Source organism: Antedon mediterranea, chromosome 1 (assembly GCF_964355755.1).
Source record: "Antedon mediterranea chromosome 1, ecAntMedi1.1, whole genome shotgun sequence".
NCBI classification, from domain to species: domain Eukaryota; kingdom Metazoa; phylum Echinodermata; class Crinoidea; order Comatulida; family Antedonidae; genus Antedon; species Antedon mediterranea.
In genome coordinates, this window is record NC_092670.1 from 12,083,975 (window position 1) to 12,105,454 (window position 21,480).

The 21,480-nt window shown below is 33.4% G+C and overlaps 1 protein-coding gene across 7 annotated transcripts in view; it reads right to left on the reverse strand.

The window, feature by feature from the left end:
- LOC140056647 (partitioning defective 3 homolog) overlaps window positions 1-21,480 on the reverse strand; it is a 76,137-nt gene that overhangs the window by 43,960 nt on the left and 10,697 nt on the right. For 5 of the 7 annotated variants that reach the window (XM_072102122.1, XM_072102102.1, XM_072102131.1 and 2 more), the window contains exon 1: window positions 19,702-19,903. The exons of the other annotated variants lie outside the window; for them this stretch is intronic. In XM_072102122.1, the coding sequence (XP_071958223.1) occupies window positions 19,702-19,845 (144 nt within the window). In that variant the 5' untranslated portion in view covers window positions 19,846-19,903. Of the gene's footprint in view, window positions 1-19,701; window positions 19,904-21,480 lie in introns of those variants that run through there. 7 annotated transcript variants of the gene reach the window in all.

Consider the following 21,480-nt stretch of genomic DNA (forward strand, 5'->3'; position numbering starts at 1 on the left):
ATGAAATAATGAGAGTGATAAAAACACAGGACAATGACCTTATAGAGTGCCATGTAATAATATGGCAAGGAAAGTTTATTGCAAAACATTTAAAACATATTACATGTGTTGTATACATTACTATACTCTGCATTTTAAAGACATCCTCCAGTTCAATATAAACTAGATTTGAACTCGTCACCAGGAAAAATTAGGTGATACACGCATATTTATAACATAAATCTTTGAAAAACTGATTAGGGTGGTATGATCGTTTAGACCATAATGTAAGTGCTTAGGGGGAGTACTGTAGTAGGAGAGGGGATGGTTCACTAAATAATTATGAAATTCTCTACAGAAATGCAATACTATATAAGTATGTTGCACATCCCAGCTTTTCATCACAAATAATACAATGGCTACAGTGAATTCATTACAAGGCCTAAAAATACATGGGTTAATCAGGGAGGTGAAAAAATAATTATTTTTTCCCCTTCCTGGGCTAATGTTGGTTCATCCAGGCATGAAATAGACTACTAATATAAGAAATTAGTACTGTTACATCTTGGGTTTTGTTAACAGAAGCAGGTAAAAGTTTCCAGCAGATTCTATCTGCCTGTTAACAAAGTACAATATTCTTGCTGCCATCAAAAATGTATTACTATAAATACAGTACCACAATTCACAAACAATCCTGAACATAAATTTAGAAATTAATTGACTTTTAACAAGTTTATCAACATCTAATAATAGAAGCCAAATCAGAAAGAATACTTACAGCCAACGCCATCATCCTGCTGCTGAAGCGATCAATGACCCAAAGAAGAAAAAATTCAGACAAAAAAAAAACCTGTTATGTTTACCTTGGTGTTACACCAAAGTATTGTCCAATCAACGAGTAAACATCCACAGGACACTTGTCAAACACTAGGACCCTCAAATTGGATGTGGTAATCTACGAAATCGCTTGTAATCAACATTGTAAATAAACGAAGCCACTGCTAAAGTTGTTTCTTCAACAAATTCACAGATGAACTAATAAGAGTTAAACAAGTAAGAATTACTGTCTCCTTGTCAAGTGGAAAACAAATTCCTCTGCATCACTACAAATGGATTTTAAGAAACACAGTTGTCATTATTAAAGAATGACAGATTTAGTGCTAAGCAAATTGTCCCCAATTTTCTTCATTATTTCACTCAAGAGTAAACATGATTGTTTAAGTTAAAATAAATATATATAAAAGATAAACAATTTACTTTATAATAAAGAACTGTATCACTATGATAACTGTATTTGTACGGAAGCACTTGCAGATGCCATCCATAACAAATGTAAAAGATTATTTGCTTATTTTATGCATTTACTTTCATAGATGAAGCCTAGTTAAACAAAATAATCTGGCCTAAATAAAGGTCGTTCAACCCTTTTGTATACACAGAATACTGTGGTGTGTTCATTCAAGGGGTTTAAGCTTAATTTATTGTAGTAAAAATTAGTTATGACCATAATCCACATACGGTAATTCTTACCACAGAGAAAGTTTGACAGAAAGTTTTTTTAAAAATTTGTATACTGCATCATCATTGTCTTCTTACAATTGTTTATAGTATATTTGTCATTATTTAAGGTACAAGGTAATTAAGTATAGTTTCTTTTGCCAAGAAAATTAGTTATTGCAATTGGAGTTTTGAAATAAAATTAATTTGGGTCAAGCATTATTTTATAAACCACTTAATTCAATTTGTTTGCTAAAATTTGTTTGCAGTTTCTATTGCCAGAAAAATAGTTATAATAGGAAATTGAATTTTAAAATAAAAAATAATTTAAATGAGCATTGTTTTAAAAATCAGTTAATTGAAATGTTTTCCAGTATATTGCCATGAAAATAGTAAAATAGGAAATTGAGTTTTAAAATAAAAAAAATGTAGATGAAAAATTGCTGTATTGTATAAACTAGTTATTTGGAAATATTTCTAGTTTCTATTGACAAAAAAAATAGTTTAATAGTAGTAAATTGAGTTTTGAAATTTAAATGAAGCATTGTTTCACAATTTTTTCCAGTGCACAATATGCAGACTACTGGCTGCAATTATACAAGCAAGGATGAGTTCTATACTTAATTTGTCTCCAACTTAAATTTGTCTCCACATAAATGTTTATAAATAAGTCTGGTTGTTTTTCTACAGGCTACTTTCACATGTTGTAATGTTTGTACACATTTAAAGTTGGTTATGTAATGTGATAAGCTATTTGTACAATATTGTTCCTCAGACCCATGGATCCAGGGATTTCACTTACTGATATCAAACTCTGGTAGTATTGACTGACATCTCAGGGTGGGTGGCAACCAGTAGCTGTGGTTATTGATGGGTAAAACTGACAAATGTTTTTTTTTTTATCAAAGTGATTCATCTATAGATATCAAAATCTAGTGACATTGACAGACATACAGTCTCAGGGTGGGTAGCAGGCAACCAGTTACTTTGTGCCTTCTTGTGGTTATTAATTTTAAATTAAAACTTATTGCAATGGGAAAAAAAACCCAAACTAGCAATAGTTTTAAAAACGCATAGCAAACATTTATAAATAGATGTTACTATAACAAATCAGGTTTTCAGGAAATTATTCATTACACTAGGAAAATATTATCCTAAAACTTAATACTTTAATCTTAAATATTAATCCCAGTTGATCCTTTCAAATGGGTTATCCTTTTGGAATGTGACACCACAATGGTAAATAACAGAGAAATGGGATTTTAGGATTTGGAATAAAGAAGCCAGGAGTGAGCTAACCAAGTGCACCACACAGGCTTTCTATGGTGGGAACATTGGCGAAATGATCGCTTTTTGATCCTGTGTGTTGGCCTAGAAACGAAAGCAGCCAACACTGACCTGTATGCTTAAAAATCTATTATTATTAAACAGATTTTAAAATCATTACTGTATATTTATGAACACTAGAAATACTATGCTATATTCACAACATTTTTAAATTGTTAAAATATATTACTGTATTTCATAATGTGTAAAGAATTATTCACTACATACAAAGATCTGGCAGTTGTCCTTTACACAGCACATATATACAAATATTGTCACAGATCCTGGAGGGATGGACATACTACTATGAACAACTCACTTTACAAAAAAAAATTGGAGCCAAAAATATGACGAATTGGTCCAAAAAGAACAAACTGCGACCAAATGTCCAGGATGTTGGGTAAAGCTTTACAGTACTCATCTCTGTCTTAATTACAATCTTGTACACCACAAGTGAAATTACGATCTAACCCTGCTACTAGTACAGTACCCACTGTACACTGTACTCCGGGATAAACACAGAATGTCAGAATAAAGAGCTTGCCCACAGGACACCAAAAAACCGAGCCTATCAGTTTCTAAATAAATACCTATAAAGAGGTGGGGATACTCACTTTGGTCCTCTAATAGCCACCTTTCAACACCGCAATCTTCACTTAGATATAAATGTAAACAAAAGCTCGCCAGATATTTCATTTGTCTAACTATCAACTCTTTTATTAGTTGCCAAAAGGGATCTAACACTTTACATACATACTCTGCTGAACGCTTGACTGAATTTACAGAATCCTTACTAGTTCTACAGATTAGAAAAGATGCTCCCAATGGGGTTAATCTAGAATAAAGATGTCAGCGTCGTATTTATTTGATTTGATGTATAATAAAGCACGCAGATTTGAGTAAACTCAATACATATTTTACTCCTCTACTGGTTTACTGTAGATTATGAATATCAATGAAAGGCCTGTTCCGAAGAAATTATGAAATGCTTGAACACTATAACATATGTGCCTTTTTATCACCCTATGTGTACAGTAGGCACAAACCTAAACTTTGACCATTAATAAACAGTAGAACTACTATTAAAGGGACACTTTTGAGACCCAGCAAATGGGTATATGCATACAAAATGTTCTAATACTATTCAGAATTGACATAAAATTATTATTAACTACCGAGCTGAAAATTCCAACAAAAGCTCTTGAATCAATAAAAAATGTGCTATGGAATTAAATGGCTATTAGGCTTATGACAATATTCTGCAAGATGCAAGTCAAAAGTAGGCCAGTATGATCACAGTTTCTTGTCATCTACTACAACACTCTTAAGTGCTGTACAACTATGACATTTGATTGGCTGATATCGTAGTTTTAATCAATGGTAAAAGTGATAATTCTATTCATAGTCAGGCCTTTGTCAACATTTTTTTCTTTTGACAAGCAATAGATAAATAATATGCAACACTTGAAATAACTCTAAAAAAATGGAAATTATTTTCAATTTATACCTAGATTGAGTTATATACTCTTCTATATTAATTTGCTATTTAAATCTAAAATTGAAATGTTTTTGTAAATTCATATTTTTAATTAATCTTTTGTCATTTCTTGCTCAATGTTGAATATGAATTGAAATAAAAAATGTTTGTCCTCAATTGATCTGCTTTTATGCCACAATAAAAGTGTCAAGTTTGTGTTGATGACAGGAGTTGAAATAAATGATAAATACATACAAAACATTAAATACCAGGACAGAAAAAGAAGTCTGCTAGAAAACGGTTTTATTCATTGATTGACACGAAAATGAAATCTTTTATGGAAACATACCGTCAACTGAAATGTCTTTGTATTTTTTACGAAGATGAATAAAGTTGTATCGCCATTCAATACATAAATATTCAATATTGGGAGAAAATTCTCCCAATACCGATTAAGAACATTGGGCTGGACTAATATTTCTGGTTTTCTAAGAAGTCTGACATTTAGGCCCTTTTGGAGCTCAAGAAAAGTCTGTTTTAGAAAAGTTTGCAGTTTTTCCGAGTCTGGTTTTGGGAGAGTTGACTGTACTCACACATAAAGGTGAAACACTGTGTTAAGAACATCATGATTGTGTTGGCAAGATGGGCATCAGTAAGGGTATCTGAACCTTATCATGTTCCTATAGTACGATATGATTTATTGACTTCATCATTTCATATAATCAGATTTGCTTAATTAATTTCTATATAAAACATACCACCTACAAGCAATAGGCCATGACCCATGACCCCGAGACAGGCAAACCTTACCAACTGCACTAAAGAAATATATTAAAAGTCTAGATTGATATATAGCTCAAGTTGTGTGTCTTGATTCAATATTAACTGGAAACCTATTACAGACAAATTGTGTTATTAAGTTCTATCTAGGGGATATTGCAAAGTGAAGATTGATAAACAGTCAGGGTACTTTGGTGGTCACGTACTGTCCAGAACCTATCTCACTGCTTGTTTCTATTTATAATACAACAAACTCCAAAAGAACAGAAAAGGATAAGTATACTTTGTTTGTAAACAAAGATCATGTTACAGCCTAATTTTTACTATCAAAACAAAACCGTTTCTCAGCTTTGTGGTTATATTTAATGTCCATCATCCACATTACATCGTCCATATTTTTATTAACGATTTTAGTTTCATTTATTTGCATGACTGCAATGATGAGTGCATGTTCTACTCATGAATAATTCATGATTTTCACTGACAAAATCTATCATAATTGTAAATACTGTAAGATGTTCTGCTAAATTATTACAGAATACTTATTTGCAAGTGTGTTTCAAACATGCCAATATACCTAGCTCTCCTTGCTCAAGGCCAATGTCAGCTTATCCGGGTAAGCTGGGCACAAAATAGACTGGATTGGAACGAATACCTTTTTTTTGATTTTCTGGGAATACATTTTTAAAGAAATAATTGAATACCTTAGGTTAGTATATAATATGATTCCCTAAAGAAGCAAATCGGCAAGCCCATACATCTCTTATTGGCTGCTGTAAGGTAACACCTTTTATGTAACAATAATGTAACAGGGGGAAAGCCAAGTATCAAAGAGAGATTGATACATGCACTACATAGTACAGGTTGTAAATTATATCACTTTCCTCAAGAGATGTTAGAACTTGAAGGGTATAGAATTATGAAATAGGAATGATGGCCAACAGAAAAAAAGAACTTAATATTTTCTAACTTAAGCTGTAGGCAAGTTTTAATGTTAATATCTCACTAGCTACAGTAGTAGAAGGATGGATACTGCTAGTGCACAATTTGTGACATCACAATCCTAAGGGCGGGTGATGCTATCCTACAGTATGTGGATGACATTAGGACTAAAGACAATGAAGAGGATCTTCAGGGTGAATTGAAGATGTGTGGAGAGCCTTAAAATAAACTTTGAATTTAGTATGACCTTTTAAGAGAGTTTATGTTATAAGCTTCCTAACATTAATTTCTATCTACTTAACTTCCCCCAGAGTAGCATACACAGTTTGGTAGACACTCCCTGAATGCTACAGACACAGGTATAGAAAAAAACCTTTGGATGTTCTGATCTAATGCAGACACTATTTGAGCCCTGCAAATGGACCATCACATACTACACCCTGGTGTAATCAATGACATGATATACGATCTAATGCATGTTTTCTGATTCTCATGATTCTTAATTTCATGTTTTTTTTTCATATAAAATTTATCTACCTGTCAATTTTTTGGCAGATCATCTAAATTCTGTTTCCTGGTTCAAACTGTGACATTGATATGGTTCAGCATTGTCTTTTGGAAATGTTACCGAAAAAATTCTATCCCGTCTCCACTATCAGATTGGGTTTGTAGATTTCCCCCACTTTCCACAATTTCTCAAAGTTTTTTCAATCTTCTTTATCAGACTAGGTTTATGACTTTCAACATTTTCTCAGGATTTTCTTCTAATCTTACAAATACTGAACGGCTACAAATCACTACTTGTCACAAATCTGAGCAAATTTACCATACCAACTACGAGATTACCATAGCAACGGCACATACAGATAACATCTCAGGTGTAGACAAATTTGTAGGTCTCTACATAGATTAATTATGAATCAGTTTAATGTTTTGGTTCAAAGCAAAATAGCAATTGATCCATATTGATCCTTACCAGGCACGAAATAGACTGTATTTTCCGATTTAATTCTAAATATTCCATCTTGCATTGATTTGCCTTTTCTCATTCAATAAAATAAACAAACTATTTTATTTATTTATTTTTCATGGTCTATACCATTTACGGAGAGGGGGATTCAATGAAAACAAAGTTATATCTCGCTCTTCGAGCAGAAAGGCTATTGTTGGTTTATCCAGGTAAGCTACAGTAGTAGGCACGAAATACTGTAGACTATTTTTTTTTTTTTTTTATTCAACTTCTCATAAAAATGCACATATAAAGAAATACAAATTTAGTAAAGGATGGGACCAACAACAGGTGGTAAAACTGTCCAGTCCAAATTGCATAATGATTAATGAATAAGTTGATATAAATTATTTAAAAAATATTTAAATACTGACTGGACTATAATACTAAATCTAAGCCAAGGACATTGAGGAGTTGAAAATCCTGCTGCAGACAAAAAGAAATTCCATTTATAGACCTTATTCATTTGGTGTCAACAAAATCAACAATTAAAAACGTGTTATTTTAGACTGCCTCTTTAACTAAAATGTCAAATGATATTAATTCACTTTATGCTAATTAATTTTACCTGAATACCCAATTGAAATATCCTTGGCCTAGTGTACTCTAGCTTTTGTGGTCCATTGACCATTCAATTATGAGGTACCGTATATTTCGGTGTATAAGTCGCACTTTTGACACGCAAATTTGACCTCTAAATTAAGGGTGCGTCTTATACACCGAACATAAATGCCTCACCACACAGATTGTACATAGGCCTAGGCTATCATCACCTCGTTTGCTAGGCCTGAGTAGGCTAGGCCTAGCTACAGTAACTAACTAACGTAACGGCAACCTGCTTCTGCCTAGTTTTCAAGTCATTTCAGCATGATGTACAGTTATACTAAATATGATGAAAAGATTTGTTCATTATGGCGCTCCGATAAAATTTTATTTGTAAACGTTTACGTCGTACGATTGGAATAGTATTTATTTATACAGTAGTTATACGCACGACCGCCGTACCCCAAGCGCAAGCCCTTATTTTGGTGGCCACATGGTGTACGGTATTCGACTAGTATATTCTCCAGGTGATTATAGCATGGACCTAGCGTACACACTTCTCGGATACATAGATACTAATCGAATACGATTGTCCGTGAAAACGCGCGCCCTCTCGAAATGATCAAGCGAGGCTAGCCCACACACGTACGTGCGTGTTACACACACGGTCATGCACTCGATGTTGCGGCGAAACTCATGAATAACAAGTTAGAAAGAACTTGTTGAGGCTGGGCGCGGCCGAGCCTAGGTAAGAAAAAACATAAATAAAGGATGCCGTTGTAGATATAACAAAATATATTATTACAATAATATTGATTACATTTTAAAAAAACATTGTTTTGATGAAATATAAGGTGCGTCTTATACATCGACGATATAAAAAATACCGATATTTTACTCTCAGTTGGGGGTGCGTCTTATACACAGGTGCGACTTATACACCGAAATATACGGTACACCCTATTGACAAAGGATTGAGCACAAGGGAGCATCCAACCTGACATAAGATGCAATGTTCAACAAGTCATAGCCTACAGTAGCCTTTGGGAGAATCACTTTTACCTGTAGCCTTGGCCTGATGTCCGAACTTTTGCTGGTCCAGTGATAATTGTGGGTGTAGGACATTGGTAACTGGCCTTATGGGTTTGATGGAGTTTATATTGAACTTAAAGCACCACAAGGGAGTGACTAACTCTGACATAAGATCCAATGTTTAACAAGACCTAGGCTGTGTTTATACAACATGCTTCTTATTTACACGCATGTTCGTAGGATGCGTGTTATCACAGATCAAGGTCAATCCCCTAATCTGCATCGTTCATACATAAAAAATGAACTACCGTGTTGAACGTTCGTGTGTGCTTTGTGAACAGGAAGTTTCGTCAGATACAATAGTATTAGGCCAAAAAAAATTAAAGAAATTTGTTGGCCACGCCCGACCGACCCTAAAGTGACGAAAATGAAGGTCGGCTTTTTTTTTGTGAGCCAAACGGCAATCGTGAAACCAAATAGTGAAAACATATTGTCTTATTCGCCAAATTGGTGAATATATTTCCCTGCTCTGCCTCACGTGTAAAAAAGAAGTGTGCAACCAACCGTGACTCAATCATGTGATAACCGGAATACGCGATTATTAATTTTGGGGGGATCAAAGTTTTAACTAAATAAACGCTTTGATTACATAGTGGTTGATACAGGTTTTTAATAGTTATCACATTTTTAAACACCCTCATAATTAATGGACTCTACCAATGTTGATCTGCAAAGATCGTACATCGCACGAGGTTGTTGAAGCGGTGTTTTTTGGTTTTACCAAATAGTATATATATTCGGTTTTACTGCACAGAGTACTACGATCCGATTACGAACTTGTTAAACGAGTCGCCAAGAAAGTAGGCCTATACATTTAATAAAAATTTACCTAAGATAAGATTGTCGTAAGCTCTTTTGTTCAAACTTGTTATTTATATAGCGATATAATCCACCCGTTCCGGCATGCATGTTAAGCCTCTCTAGCCTAGGCTTACTCCTCGCGATCGATCGATGTCTCTCCTGGTGGGGAATTACTTTAAAAACGATAAGCGGCATCTTTTGAATACTTATGTTGGTATCAGTCCTTCCTGAATACTGTAGGCATAGGCAAGGCTGTTGATTATTACCATGGAGATGACATAATATCCGACGAAAGCTGGTTAGTAATAATTTATTACATTGGAGAGGTCAACTTGTCCCCCGAGGCTACTTAAAAAGGCTACTTCAGCTACTCCAACCAGCCAAATTTGGCCGGTCGGTCGTCAAGTAGCCTTTTCAAGTAGCCTTTCCAGATGGTATAGTAATTACACGGAATCCATTTCTGTTTATACAACACGCCAACGTCGATGCGTGTAAATTTAGCGTGTTGTATAAACGGGCCCCTAGACTACCTTTTGGGAGAATCTATTTTCTTTGCAACCTTGGCCTGATGTCCACACTTGCTGGTCCAGTGATAATCTTGGGTGGAGGGCATAAGGAACTAGCCTCTGGGTTTTAGGTTCCATTTACTGTACCTGTACCTGATTAATTTTAGCTAAGGGCATTAGCCAAATTAGTTCAATATACCCCAAGTTAATTTCAGTTCAAATGGCTAGAGCAGTAAAAAGCATTTAGCTCAGTAAAATTACAAATAATTTAATGCATTTAATTGGCATTAAAGTACAGAGGCTATTAATGGAGAAGATGCGGAAGATAGTGAGATTGATTAACTATGCACTGTAAACCATATAAGTCATAGAGTATTAAGTCCACAAATCTATCAGGATAATATTGATAGTAATTTGCAAAAAAAAATGACCTTTTGGTGACCTTATTACTATGTTTCTTTCAATTTTTATCTCTATTTATTATATTCAGCCACTGATGCCTGTGACATTACTATTTCTCAACATTTTTTTTTTTATAATTTACTATTGTTCTCACAAAACCTTTTATTTGTTCAGTTCTAATACTGTACCAAACCATGACATTCAGGGCCTGTTCAGACCTACGGAGTTATGCTTTCGTATTGTACGCGGCGTACAAGTCCATACAGTAGGTCTGAACCAGGAAAAGATTAGTGGAAGCCACCTCGTACGACACTGATATTTCGTACGCTACGAAAGCTCAAGGTATGGGTTTAGTGGACGTCACTTATAATACGAAAGTCACGCATAAATGAATATGACCTAGGTTAGATATCTAGCCAATCAAATCACAATATTCGCCACATCACATCGTGACATGTGCTCCTCATCGTATAGCCAAGCTGATCCATTTGTTGTGATCGGTGAACGTGCGAAAAAATCATACCTTTTGTTGTTACACTATACAGTATTATTATTATTAATAATATTATTATTATTAATAATATTATTATATTAATTAATTTAAAATGTCATCGAAGCGTGCGCAATGGCGAGAAACCGAAGTAAAATACCTTATTTCATTGTGGGGAAGCCCTGAGTTCAGAGAGATCGGTTGGAAGTGAAAAAGTGGCGTAAAAGCGCCACCGGGAACAAGATGTCTGTGTTCAACGAGATGGCGGACACGTTAGCAGATGGGCCATCCTCATAAAGAAGGATTTAATATCCAAACGAAATTGAAGGGGTCGTCGTATAAAGCGGCGAAAGACCGAGTAAATAAATCTGGAGCCGGTGCAAGTACGGGATTTGAACATTTTTCTGCCATAAATAATATTTTAGGTCATAGACCAAATATAAACTTACCCAAACCCCAAAACGATCGGCTGTCTGGTTGGTATGCCTGACAACCAATCGATAATGCCGAGCCCAAGTGTTCGGTCTAGGCCTGTAACTCCTAAACCAACCACTACTACTTTTAATAACAACGAAGGTAAGGTCTATGCGTGCGTTTAGAGTTTGGTTAATCTCCAACGAGTGACATCATATCCGTTTGTAACGCAACTTCATTGTAATGAATCTGAACACTTTGCTCTTACGACGCTCATTAAAATATGACCTTGGCTGTGATACGAAAGCATAACTCCGTAGGTCTGAACATACAGTACCCTCAGAAAGTGTTACATTTTAACAGCTGTGATGAGTGTTCAGGGAATCCCATACTTGACCAATAGCCTATGCTACGCTCGCGCTAAGGTCAAATTTTCGTTCGCCAAAATGGCGAAAGGTTTTGAAAAACATTAGCCAAATTGAAAATCCTTTAGCCAAATTTAAAAAACCATAAAAATTCGCAAAAATGTTTATTAAATAAATAATGCATGTATTTGTTTGTTATTTTACTTCTTTTACATTTATATTATTATTATTTATCCCAATGAAGCTGGTTTTCGTTACCGCGATTTTAACACGTTCGTGAAATTTCAAAAAGTGACGTGTCTTTGAAGTTAAAAATATACTATTTCTTATGTACCCATGAGAATAAAAATTATATGCCTGGAAAGATCTTGTTTAAGGGATTATTTTTATATATTTTTAATCTATGTTTATTAAATATTTTAATAGAAAACACGAGTTAAAAATGAGGTACAAAAGCCGGCGAGCCGAAATCTGCGCGCTAAAAATAACTTCGGAAAACACCTACCCATTTTCGCACCCGATCGCACGAGGTCCATAATAGGTGGTGGAGTAATTTTTGTTGCATGTTATCAGGCTTTAAATACTCTTTATTTTGATATGTAAATCGGTTATTATTATTATGTACATCCGCCTCATATGTCAATTTTAACGATAACAATTTTTTAGCCTTTCTCATTATCAAAATCTGGGTAATTTAGTAATGAATTAAAGCTAATTTATATTTCTGTTTGATAAACCACATCGTTTTATTTGACTTTGCGTGGACCTGGTGCGAAGAAGCCAACAAGACCAACCACTGAAAAAAATAATCCCTACCATAAATATCAGTGTTTACCATTTTCCTTACGGGGGATTCAGTTCTCCGCTTATTACTAAATTACCGTCGCCTAGGTATTAGCGCGTTAATTAATGATTGGATAACCCCCGCACAGTGGACTGTTCCATTTTCTGAACTAGTATTCGCCGCACACGAGGCATGTCGAAAAATGTCGCCTCTCATCATGGAATACTTGCTTCGAAACGTCAATTTTACCGATTTATTAAATTATTTAATAAGTGGAATATTTATCAATCTATTATATAAAACAAGTACGTTAGGAAGAAATGTACCACAGAAATTTAAGAAGCTTTGAATTTGCTATGCAGCGGCCGTAACCCATTCTATGTAGGCGGCCGAAACGCGCTTTGGCCAGGGTTGCCGTTGTAGTATACGTTGTTTCTTAGCTATTCAATTTAAAGCGCAACTTTCGGTTAGAATAATCGAAAGGGAAATAAAATTAAACATGTTAACATTATACTATTGAGGTAATTACTTTGTTAAATTTAAAATTCCCCTTTTTAAATAACAGAACAGCCTCGTTTACGGAAGTATTCGTCCACATGTTTCTGTTTACATTTTCTTCTCGAAGTTCATTTTCTACGTCGAAGAATAGGGACTTCCCCTTTTATTCGCTCATCATCACGTCGACGACGACCGGCCACGAACCAATCACATTAACTGTGTGTCATTAAAACGTCATCGAGGCACGCTCTGCGCATGTTTAAACAGAACTAAAAAAATGAACACGGCGATCGTGACGTCGTCACATAAAATGCTGTTGTGGTAAAAAGTGTACCCGAGTCAGAAAGTACCGAAGTGTGGCGAATTCTCGCTCCCATAAGAAGTCACGCCGACCAGGCTAGGCCTAGGCTTGGAAATGTATTTTCGCTTATTTGGCGAACGAGGCAATAATTATTTTCGCCAAATGGAGACTCCAGTCGCCATTGGCGAATTGGCGAGCGGTTAGCGCGAGCCTAGCCTATGGGTTTTTAATTACTTACTTTACTATTAATTACTGTTGCAGTAAATTTAGGAATGTTTAATTGAAGGTACAGTATTTACTGTACATCACATACCGCCTCCAAGTTAGGGTCTATTTTGATTGCTTGCTTTCAGAGCAGATTATTCCTCCCTATTCTTGTTAATTTGATTTGTTTTCTCTGTGTATGACACATAGAGGGTGTGGCCATGTCAAAATTATATCATCTCTCTTTTTTTACTAAACTAGTTTTCTCATTTTTTTTGGTTCATTTTTCTTTCCATTTAACAAAAAATTAATACACAAGTCTACTGACATAGTGGCTGGGGCTGATGATAAATTAATTGTAATTTTCGCCATGATAACACTTACACTAACAGAATTACAATACAATTTGCCAATGCATCCATCAAAATAATCATGCTTATTTTATAAATCATTCTGCACACATATTTTAAAAAACCTAATGCCTGCTGTACTGTACACTTTTTCAACATGGATTATTTTTTTTTCATAAATTTAATCCGATTAGAATACTTTAGTGAGAGCATGTTCACACATTAAGCACATTAGTTGAAATGTGTTGAGGCAACTGCATTTAGGTAGTGAATTTCCAATGATTTACACTACAGTATGATAATGTAAAATCATCTATAGAGGGAGGCCGGGGAAAATTAAAATTTAAGAAAGCAGTTTTGGTCAGCAGGGCATTTGGAATCCATTTTGGTTCTGAATTAAAATCTCTAAGTAATTAAAATAGATGGTGGCCATGTCAAAATTATATGAAAATCATCTCTCTTTCATTTACTAAACTAATTTTTTCTCCATTTTTTTCCACTATTGACATAGTGGCTGGCGCTGACAATCAATTAACTGTAGTGTTTGCTATAATTCTGAAAAACCGATTGTCAAGCATATTTCCCGTAAATAAACATATTTTGAAGAAAAAAAACTAGCATCATTTTAACCAGTAAGTCCCCAGCAGACAGTAGTGTCTGAAGGGAGGGGTTCTACTACAGGTTGTTTATTAATTAATTTACGAGATCCAAAGCTATGACTCAAACAGCTCAGAGTTTCAAAACAGCAGTACTAGTAGAATCTGTTTTCAAAAACATATTTTGCCATCTTTATTTGCCATTATTCTATAATAGCTTTGTGTATATTGTTTGTTATTTTAAAGACTGTAGTATGACTCATTGCTATTTCTAAAGCACATAAACTTAATCTAAAGCTCCTTAAATAATAAAAGCATAAGTGGAAATTTGAGAAAAGAAAACATGTGTTTAACAAGACCCTTGGCTTTATGAAATGTATGTTGATATAGCAGAACATAATATAACAAACACTTAAGAATGGGTTAGTTCCAAATTTACTTTAACTTAAGGTTTTTTTGTAAACATTTTCAATTGTGTTTGGTTTTAATTATATACTTTGCCAACGAGGTGGAAAGAATCATGAAATTCAAATTGAATAAAAAACTATTTTCTCTGTATATCCTCTGGTATAATCTCACTCCCTAGAACACAAAATTGGTCCGAATTTGGTGGGTGGGACTACTGCTGTATACCCAAGAAACCCTGGTTCAGAAGGGTGGGATTAGACTACAACATATAGTTTGCTTTTGTAGGCAGAGCTTATCAGATTTCAATAGAATTGGAAACCTGTTTAAAACATTACTCTACTGAAACTAATTAGTATTTTATTATCTAACAGTAACTGCAATTCACAAATAATGTGATAATATCAGGATAAAATTTATTTGGCATTTACAGTACATGTCTATTAAAACATGTAACATTAAACAATGTCAATAAAATTATGAAATCCTCCATATACTGTAATTACAGTAGCAAGGACAAATTTCAATAAATGTTAACTTATTGTTAAAACACATACCTGTGATTTGAGTAGATGAGAATGAAGAACAATGATGAAATCGAACCATGAAAAATAAAGAAGAAAACAAAACATTAAGATTAGATTTAAATACAATGTGTAAATTATGCAAATAATTACTGTACTTAAGTTTATACTGTACAGAATTATGTACACAAATATTATATTATAATTAGATGTTTACATAAATCATATTCAACAACATAGAATACTGACTAAAACACATAGTATTGAAATACAGCAGTTTATGTCTAAAAATACACACATTTTTCATTAAAAAAAAACCTACTGTACTACAGCTGGTCACCAGTTTAAATACAACATTCACAGAATGAATGGATGTTATCCTATGACCTGACGTACTGTATAGTATGTCCACAATATATTGCTAAATCTCATATGTGATACAGTGCATAGTGACATTATGTAAACTCACCTATTCAAATATACGCATGATTATATTATCATCAAAATGATCGTTAAAAACCCAATAATATTTTATTATTAAATTTTCTTTAATATAATTTTCATAATAATTAAAGATGAAAGAAAGCAATATAAATATATATCGTCTGTATTTTAAAATTGCATAGATTAATTTTATTATGTGCTATAAAAATGCTTGTCTGTTGTCCGACGTGACTCAATGTCTGTAGTATAAATAGAAGAAGCTCACAAACAGCCTGTGGGGAATATGTTGAAGAGATTAACTATTCATTGAACATTATTATGACAGTTATAATTCGAAAATAATATTAAATATGCATATATTTATGCTAATTAGGCACCATTTAATGATAATTTATGTGAAAATGAGTAGTAATCGATCAGATGAAAAGGAAAGTCTGGTGGGTCTATGTAAAGTACAGATTTCATTTTTGTTTTGACCAAAGATTTAGCCTTATTTAATATTTAATAGTTTTGTATTGCATACATTAGTAGTAATATGGTCATAAGACGGTCTTTAATTGGAGGAGATTGGAAGATAGTCTGAACACTAACACAAGGGCACTATACCATACAAAAATTAAAGATGGAAAAAAGTTAAGAATCAAATACTTCATATTGGAGAAACTGCAGCCAAAATACATGGTGTTCAATGTTCGAGTACATCTCGCTCTTTAAGGTGAACAGGGCATTTATCGGTTTATCCATGTAAGCTAGGCACGAAATAGACAAAAAAATACACTAGCTAAATGGAGGTACCAACAATTATTATTTTGTTACTTTAAGACATCAATTTCCTTATCCAACTTTTTAATAAGTCCACACCCTTTCCTAAATACTCTTTTATCACTGGTGACCAGTACTTCACACACCGAGGTAAGTACCTGTAAACTATAATATTATTAAGTATACAGTGTACATCCTTCATACAGTATTCAACATTAGCAATAAACATGACAGAAAAGAAAACAGGCAGTTTGTTAATAAAAGTAGGATTATTGGCTTAGCTGTGAGACATTACAGTAATTCACATAATGCGATGTTTAAGGATCCAATTGTCTCCTGCCACACCTCATGAAATCAGACCCTAGGGATATGCTAGAATCTTTCTTGAAATAATGCGCTAGAAAATCACCTCTTTGCAGATTTATGAATCGTAAAAATGAAATCCACGCTTTATGATTTAATATAACTTTTAAAGAACAATTTAAATTTATTTTTTAAATGTACAAACGCAACATCTCTTTGAAAACAAGTTTATGACAGCCTCAAAATGAATAATAATTTTATTACTCATTTGGAGATACAAAAGTAGGACACAAACATCTGCTTAAAACTAAAATACTCATAAAAAATATTATGTCAATATAGAAATAATAATTTTCTAAATACATTACATTGTAGGTATTAGATACATATTTTGGAATGATATTTATACGAGTTTATAAACTGATAAACAAAAATATCACATTGTAAATTTTTATCCTGTTTTCATTTAAAATTGGTTCCTTTATCAAGATTTGTGATTTTAAAGTTCTCGTTCACCATGTTCCTGCAGTTACTGATTCTGTAGTTCAAATATACAATATTTTGGACAGCGTCCTCAATACTTCATGTAGTCACAAATTTGCAGTTCAAAGTTCTTGTTTGCCACATTCTCCAGTTAGTCCAAATCAACTGGTCATATTTTGGGAGGCGCCCTCAATACTTTATGAAACGAAAACATATTGTTGTGAAATATTTGTTTCTGTATTTGTATGGTTGCCACACCTCACTATTATAAATCTAAGCCACAGTGGACACAAATTAAAGTAGGTACACTTTTCTGAATGAAGTCATACTTCCTCCAGTTTTTTTCTGGTTGTGGGTGCCGAATTCATGTTGGATCGTGTGGGGTATTGGTTTTGGGCACCATTCCTTTCTAGCCAGGGTTGTGCTTTAGCTTAAATCTTGAGCTACAGTACAGTAACGGATCTTGGGGACAGATTACAGTATGTTCACACTTTGTAGGATTAGTAAAATAACTTTACAATGAAGAAATTTGAATTTATAAGTTTTTTACACTATAATATAGCAAGCTGATTTAAAATGCTGAACCAGAAGTTCAATGCTAACTTTTGAATTCTGCTGGGCCATTTTGTTATGAGATGCTACTGTATCAAGAATTCACTGCACGTTCCTCTTTTTTCCCTTTTTCTGATACTATTAAGAAATCTCAGTCAAGCAGAAACAGATAATCTAAAGTGATCACATCTGGGAATGGTGACATTGATTTCCTTTGACCTGGGTCTAATTCGCAAAATTAAGATTTAGGAGACAAGATGACCACTGCAAAGAAGAAACCGTCTCGTAAAACATGCAAGTCATGTTCTTCATCCACGGTTCAGGTAACGTTAAAACTTTCGCCGCAAGTGACAGTGACTTAAATATCATCTTAGGATTGCTAATGCATGATTTAGTTACTGTACTTATTTCAATACTGATTAGTAACTCCCAGTTCGTGCATTCAAAGAAAGGTAATAAAGTTACTCATGAAACAGACATTTTGAAATGAGATTTTACGAATGCATTTAATTCTACCGACTAAAATTAAATATACATTAAAAGTTAATACAGCAGAAGTCCCCCTTTTGGACACCACTATTCAGAGAACACCCCTTATTAAAAGGGACACTTTTCCATGAAATGAACAATGAGCAATATGATTTAAGCCCACGCCTAACCTCTATTCAGGGACCTACCAATTAAGGGATCACTTTGCTGTAAAACAAACACTGGGAATGATATTATGCATCACTAAAGCTGACCGTTTTCCTATTAGTATTAAGCACTTAACTGGGTTCCAAAAGTATCCCCTTAATAGGGGTACCGTATGGTCATTCTATTGCATAGTAAAATAGGTAAATTTACTCTATATTTTTAAAATCTTAAATGTTTATTTTTAATAATAACAACAAAAATTGAAAATAAATACCACTTTTCTTAAGTAGTTAAGAAGAATGTGAAATAAGGAAATTTTCCAAATTGGAACCTGCAGTATTGGTAAGACTTTGAAAAACTTTTATGCATTTTATGTTAACGATAAATCTTTGATCTGTACGTAGAATTTAAAATCCCATGTTATGAATTTCATGCCATTTGAACCAGGAGAGTGGGATAGTCTAGTAGTAATTTGACGCATGACTGACAACTTATCACTTTACAATTGAACATTATGATTTCGGACCAGACAGACTGACAATTATTCACATTTTATTGTTTTAATTTTGGAATGTACCTAACTGAAAATATCTTAGGAACCCCTCCTTTGGGACACACAGTTACCTACTTTAAGACTCTCTCACTGTGAAACAAATGTTTTATGGTCAACCATATTGAGGGGGACATCCCTATTAAGATATACTTTGTTAGGTGTAAGGTGTACAGTATGGTTCTACTGTGTGGCTACTTCTACTTTAGTATGTACCAAATCATTATTGAGCATGGAAATTTGAATCATGAATTTTTCTCAATAATACAAATATTTTTATTTGTATGTAGTGTAACATAACAGGCTACAGATGTTATTGTTATGTACAATAAATTGTTAATTATTAAATACAGTAATAATTAAAAAAATATAATTAACAATTAAATCAGTATACTTTAGCACCATCAATGTATTATTAATGCAATATAGTGTCATACTGTGCCATACATTCTTTATAATATTCAAGTCAAATAACCCAAACAAATAAATTATATATTGACACTTATAATTTAATATTTTATAATACAATGAGTAGGATTGTATTATTATTTTAATAATAATATGAATTAACATCTATCCTTATTATAAATAAATTTGTACAAGTCATCGTACTATTTGAAACATCTGATCCAATAAGCTAATAATAATTTTTTTTTTTTAACCAAAGAAATCAAAATGAACCTTACCTGATGTAAGCCTACACATTGATTAGAAACACCAACTTCAATTCTATCATAACTTTCATAAATCACCATCCTACTTCCGTCCATTAAAAAAAACAGACGTTTACACCCAACAATAAATCCACAGTATATGTGAACAATGAACATCTACTGTAGATGTATTCAGAATATTAATCTAATACTGTAATAGTCAATGATATGCATGGTATTGATTAGATGGTAGGGGATGCCCTCCCACATGAGTCACAAACACATGGTGGTAGGAATAGAAAAACAATGGCCTTATTAGTACTGTATATATCCAACCATGTCAGATCAATTAAGCGAATCGAGAAAAAGCGATACATCAAGTGTGCAATTAAAACTATTTTCCCCCCACTATTTAAAGTAAAATTTTGGGGGAAAACAGTAGTACAGTATTTGGTTTCTTTTATTGTACTGTAAGTCTTCTTTAATAGGATGGGTACACTATAAGGTAAAAGAAAAAAGAAATTAAGACTAAGAGTGGTTCACTTCACCCAAAAATGAAAGGTTATGTGTGTGTCAGGTTATTAAAAACAATACTACTGTATGGATTTTTGGACTGCTAGAAGGATGAATTAGGTTTAATATTATAGATCCATCTAAAAACTAAACTGATCGTCAGTGAAAACTGCACCTTTACGCGGACATCAAAGTGGGAAATCTAACGAGCAATTATGCATAACAAGGGGTTGATTAGTGAAGCGGAATTGTGGGTAATAATATAATTAGATAGGTTACTAATCAACAGTGAGGGAGCTATTAATTAATATTGATTACGAATGCTACAAGAATGTTTCTGCCTGATTTATTAGGTGGTATTTTTATGCATTTTGTTTACTTATTACTACTGTGTTACAGCAGGGAAGAGTGTAATTTAACTCTTCCCTGGTTACAGTATTACAGTAATTAGTAGTTTTGTATGGTTTGGAGTACAGTACTGGTCAGACCAAGGAAATCTAAAAACAAGACGTTGAGCTCAGCAAGATTGAAGGTTTACCTCTAGTTTCGAAATGATCAGTCTCCAAAAAAAAAAATTGTTGATAGTTGGTACTTATTAAGTACAGTGTCTGTCTATGTGTCCATATATTATGTTCTTATTCATATTCATTCCCTTAAATCCCCATCTTCTTCCTTTGACAAACAATGTTGTACTATCCGTTACTACTGTATAGCTAAATCATGAAGTTAAAGCCAAACTGAACAATTTGATATAGATTATGAATTATACGAGAAGAATGTGTCGGCAATATTATTAGAAATAGTATTGAATATTAAATCAATGGATTCATTGTAACGAAATGCTGATTTGAATAAATTGATCATCACGCAATTAATTAACACATTCCAAAGCAGATCGACAGAAAAACCTAGTTTTCAAAAGCTGAAGTATCTAAAAATATTTCTTTGATAAGAACTGATAATTTATTAATGGATGCAATTTGTCAGAAAGCAAACTGTCTCTATGAAAAAACAAACACAACACTTGAGGACAAGTACACAAGGGAAAATATTTATCACCAATAGTAATAACACAGACTACCATAATTTGAATCATGTGCAGTGAAGCGTAGGCATTGTGCAGTCATGCATGCAAATTGTGCAATGAGGTGTAGAAAATGAAATTCCATCTGCAGTTTAACCTGGTTGGGTGATGCAGATCTGTGCAGATATGTCAATAAGTATTCAATTCTTCATGGAAGTAAACATAAACACAGCATAAATATTAGTCATAGATGAGGATAATGACAAATTTGTTTA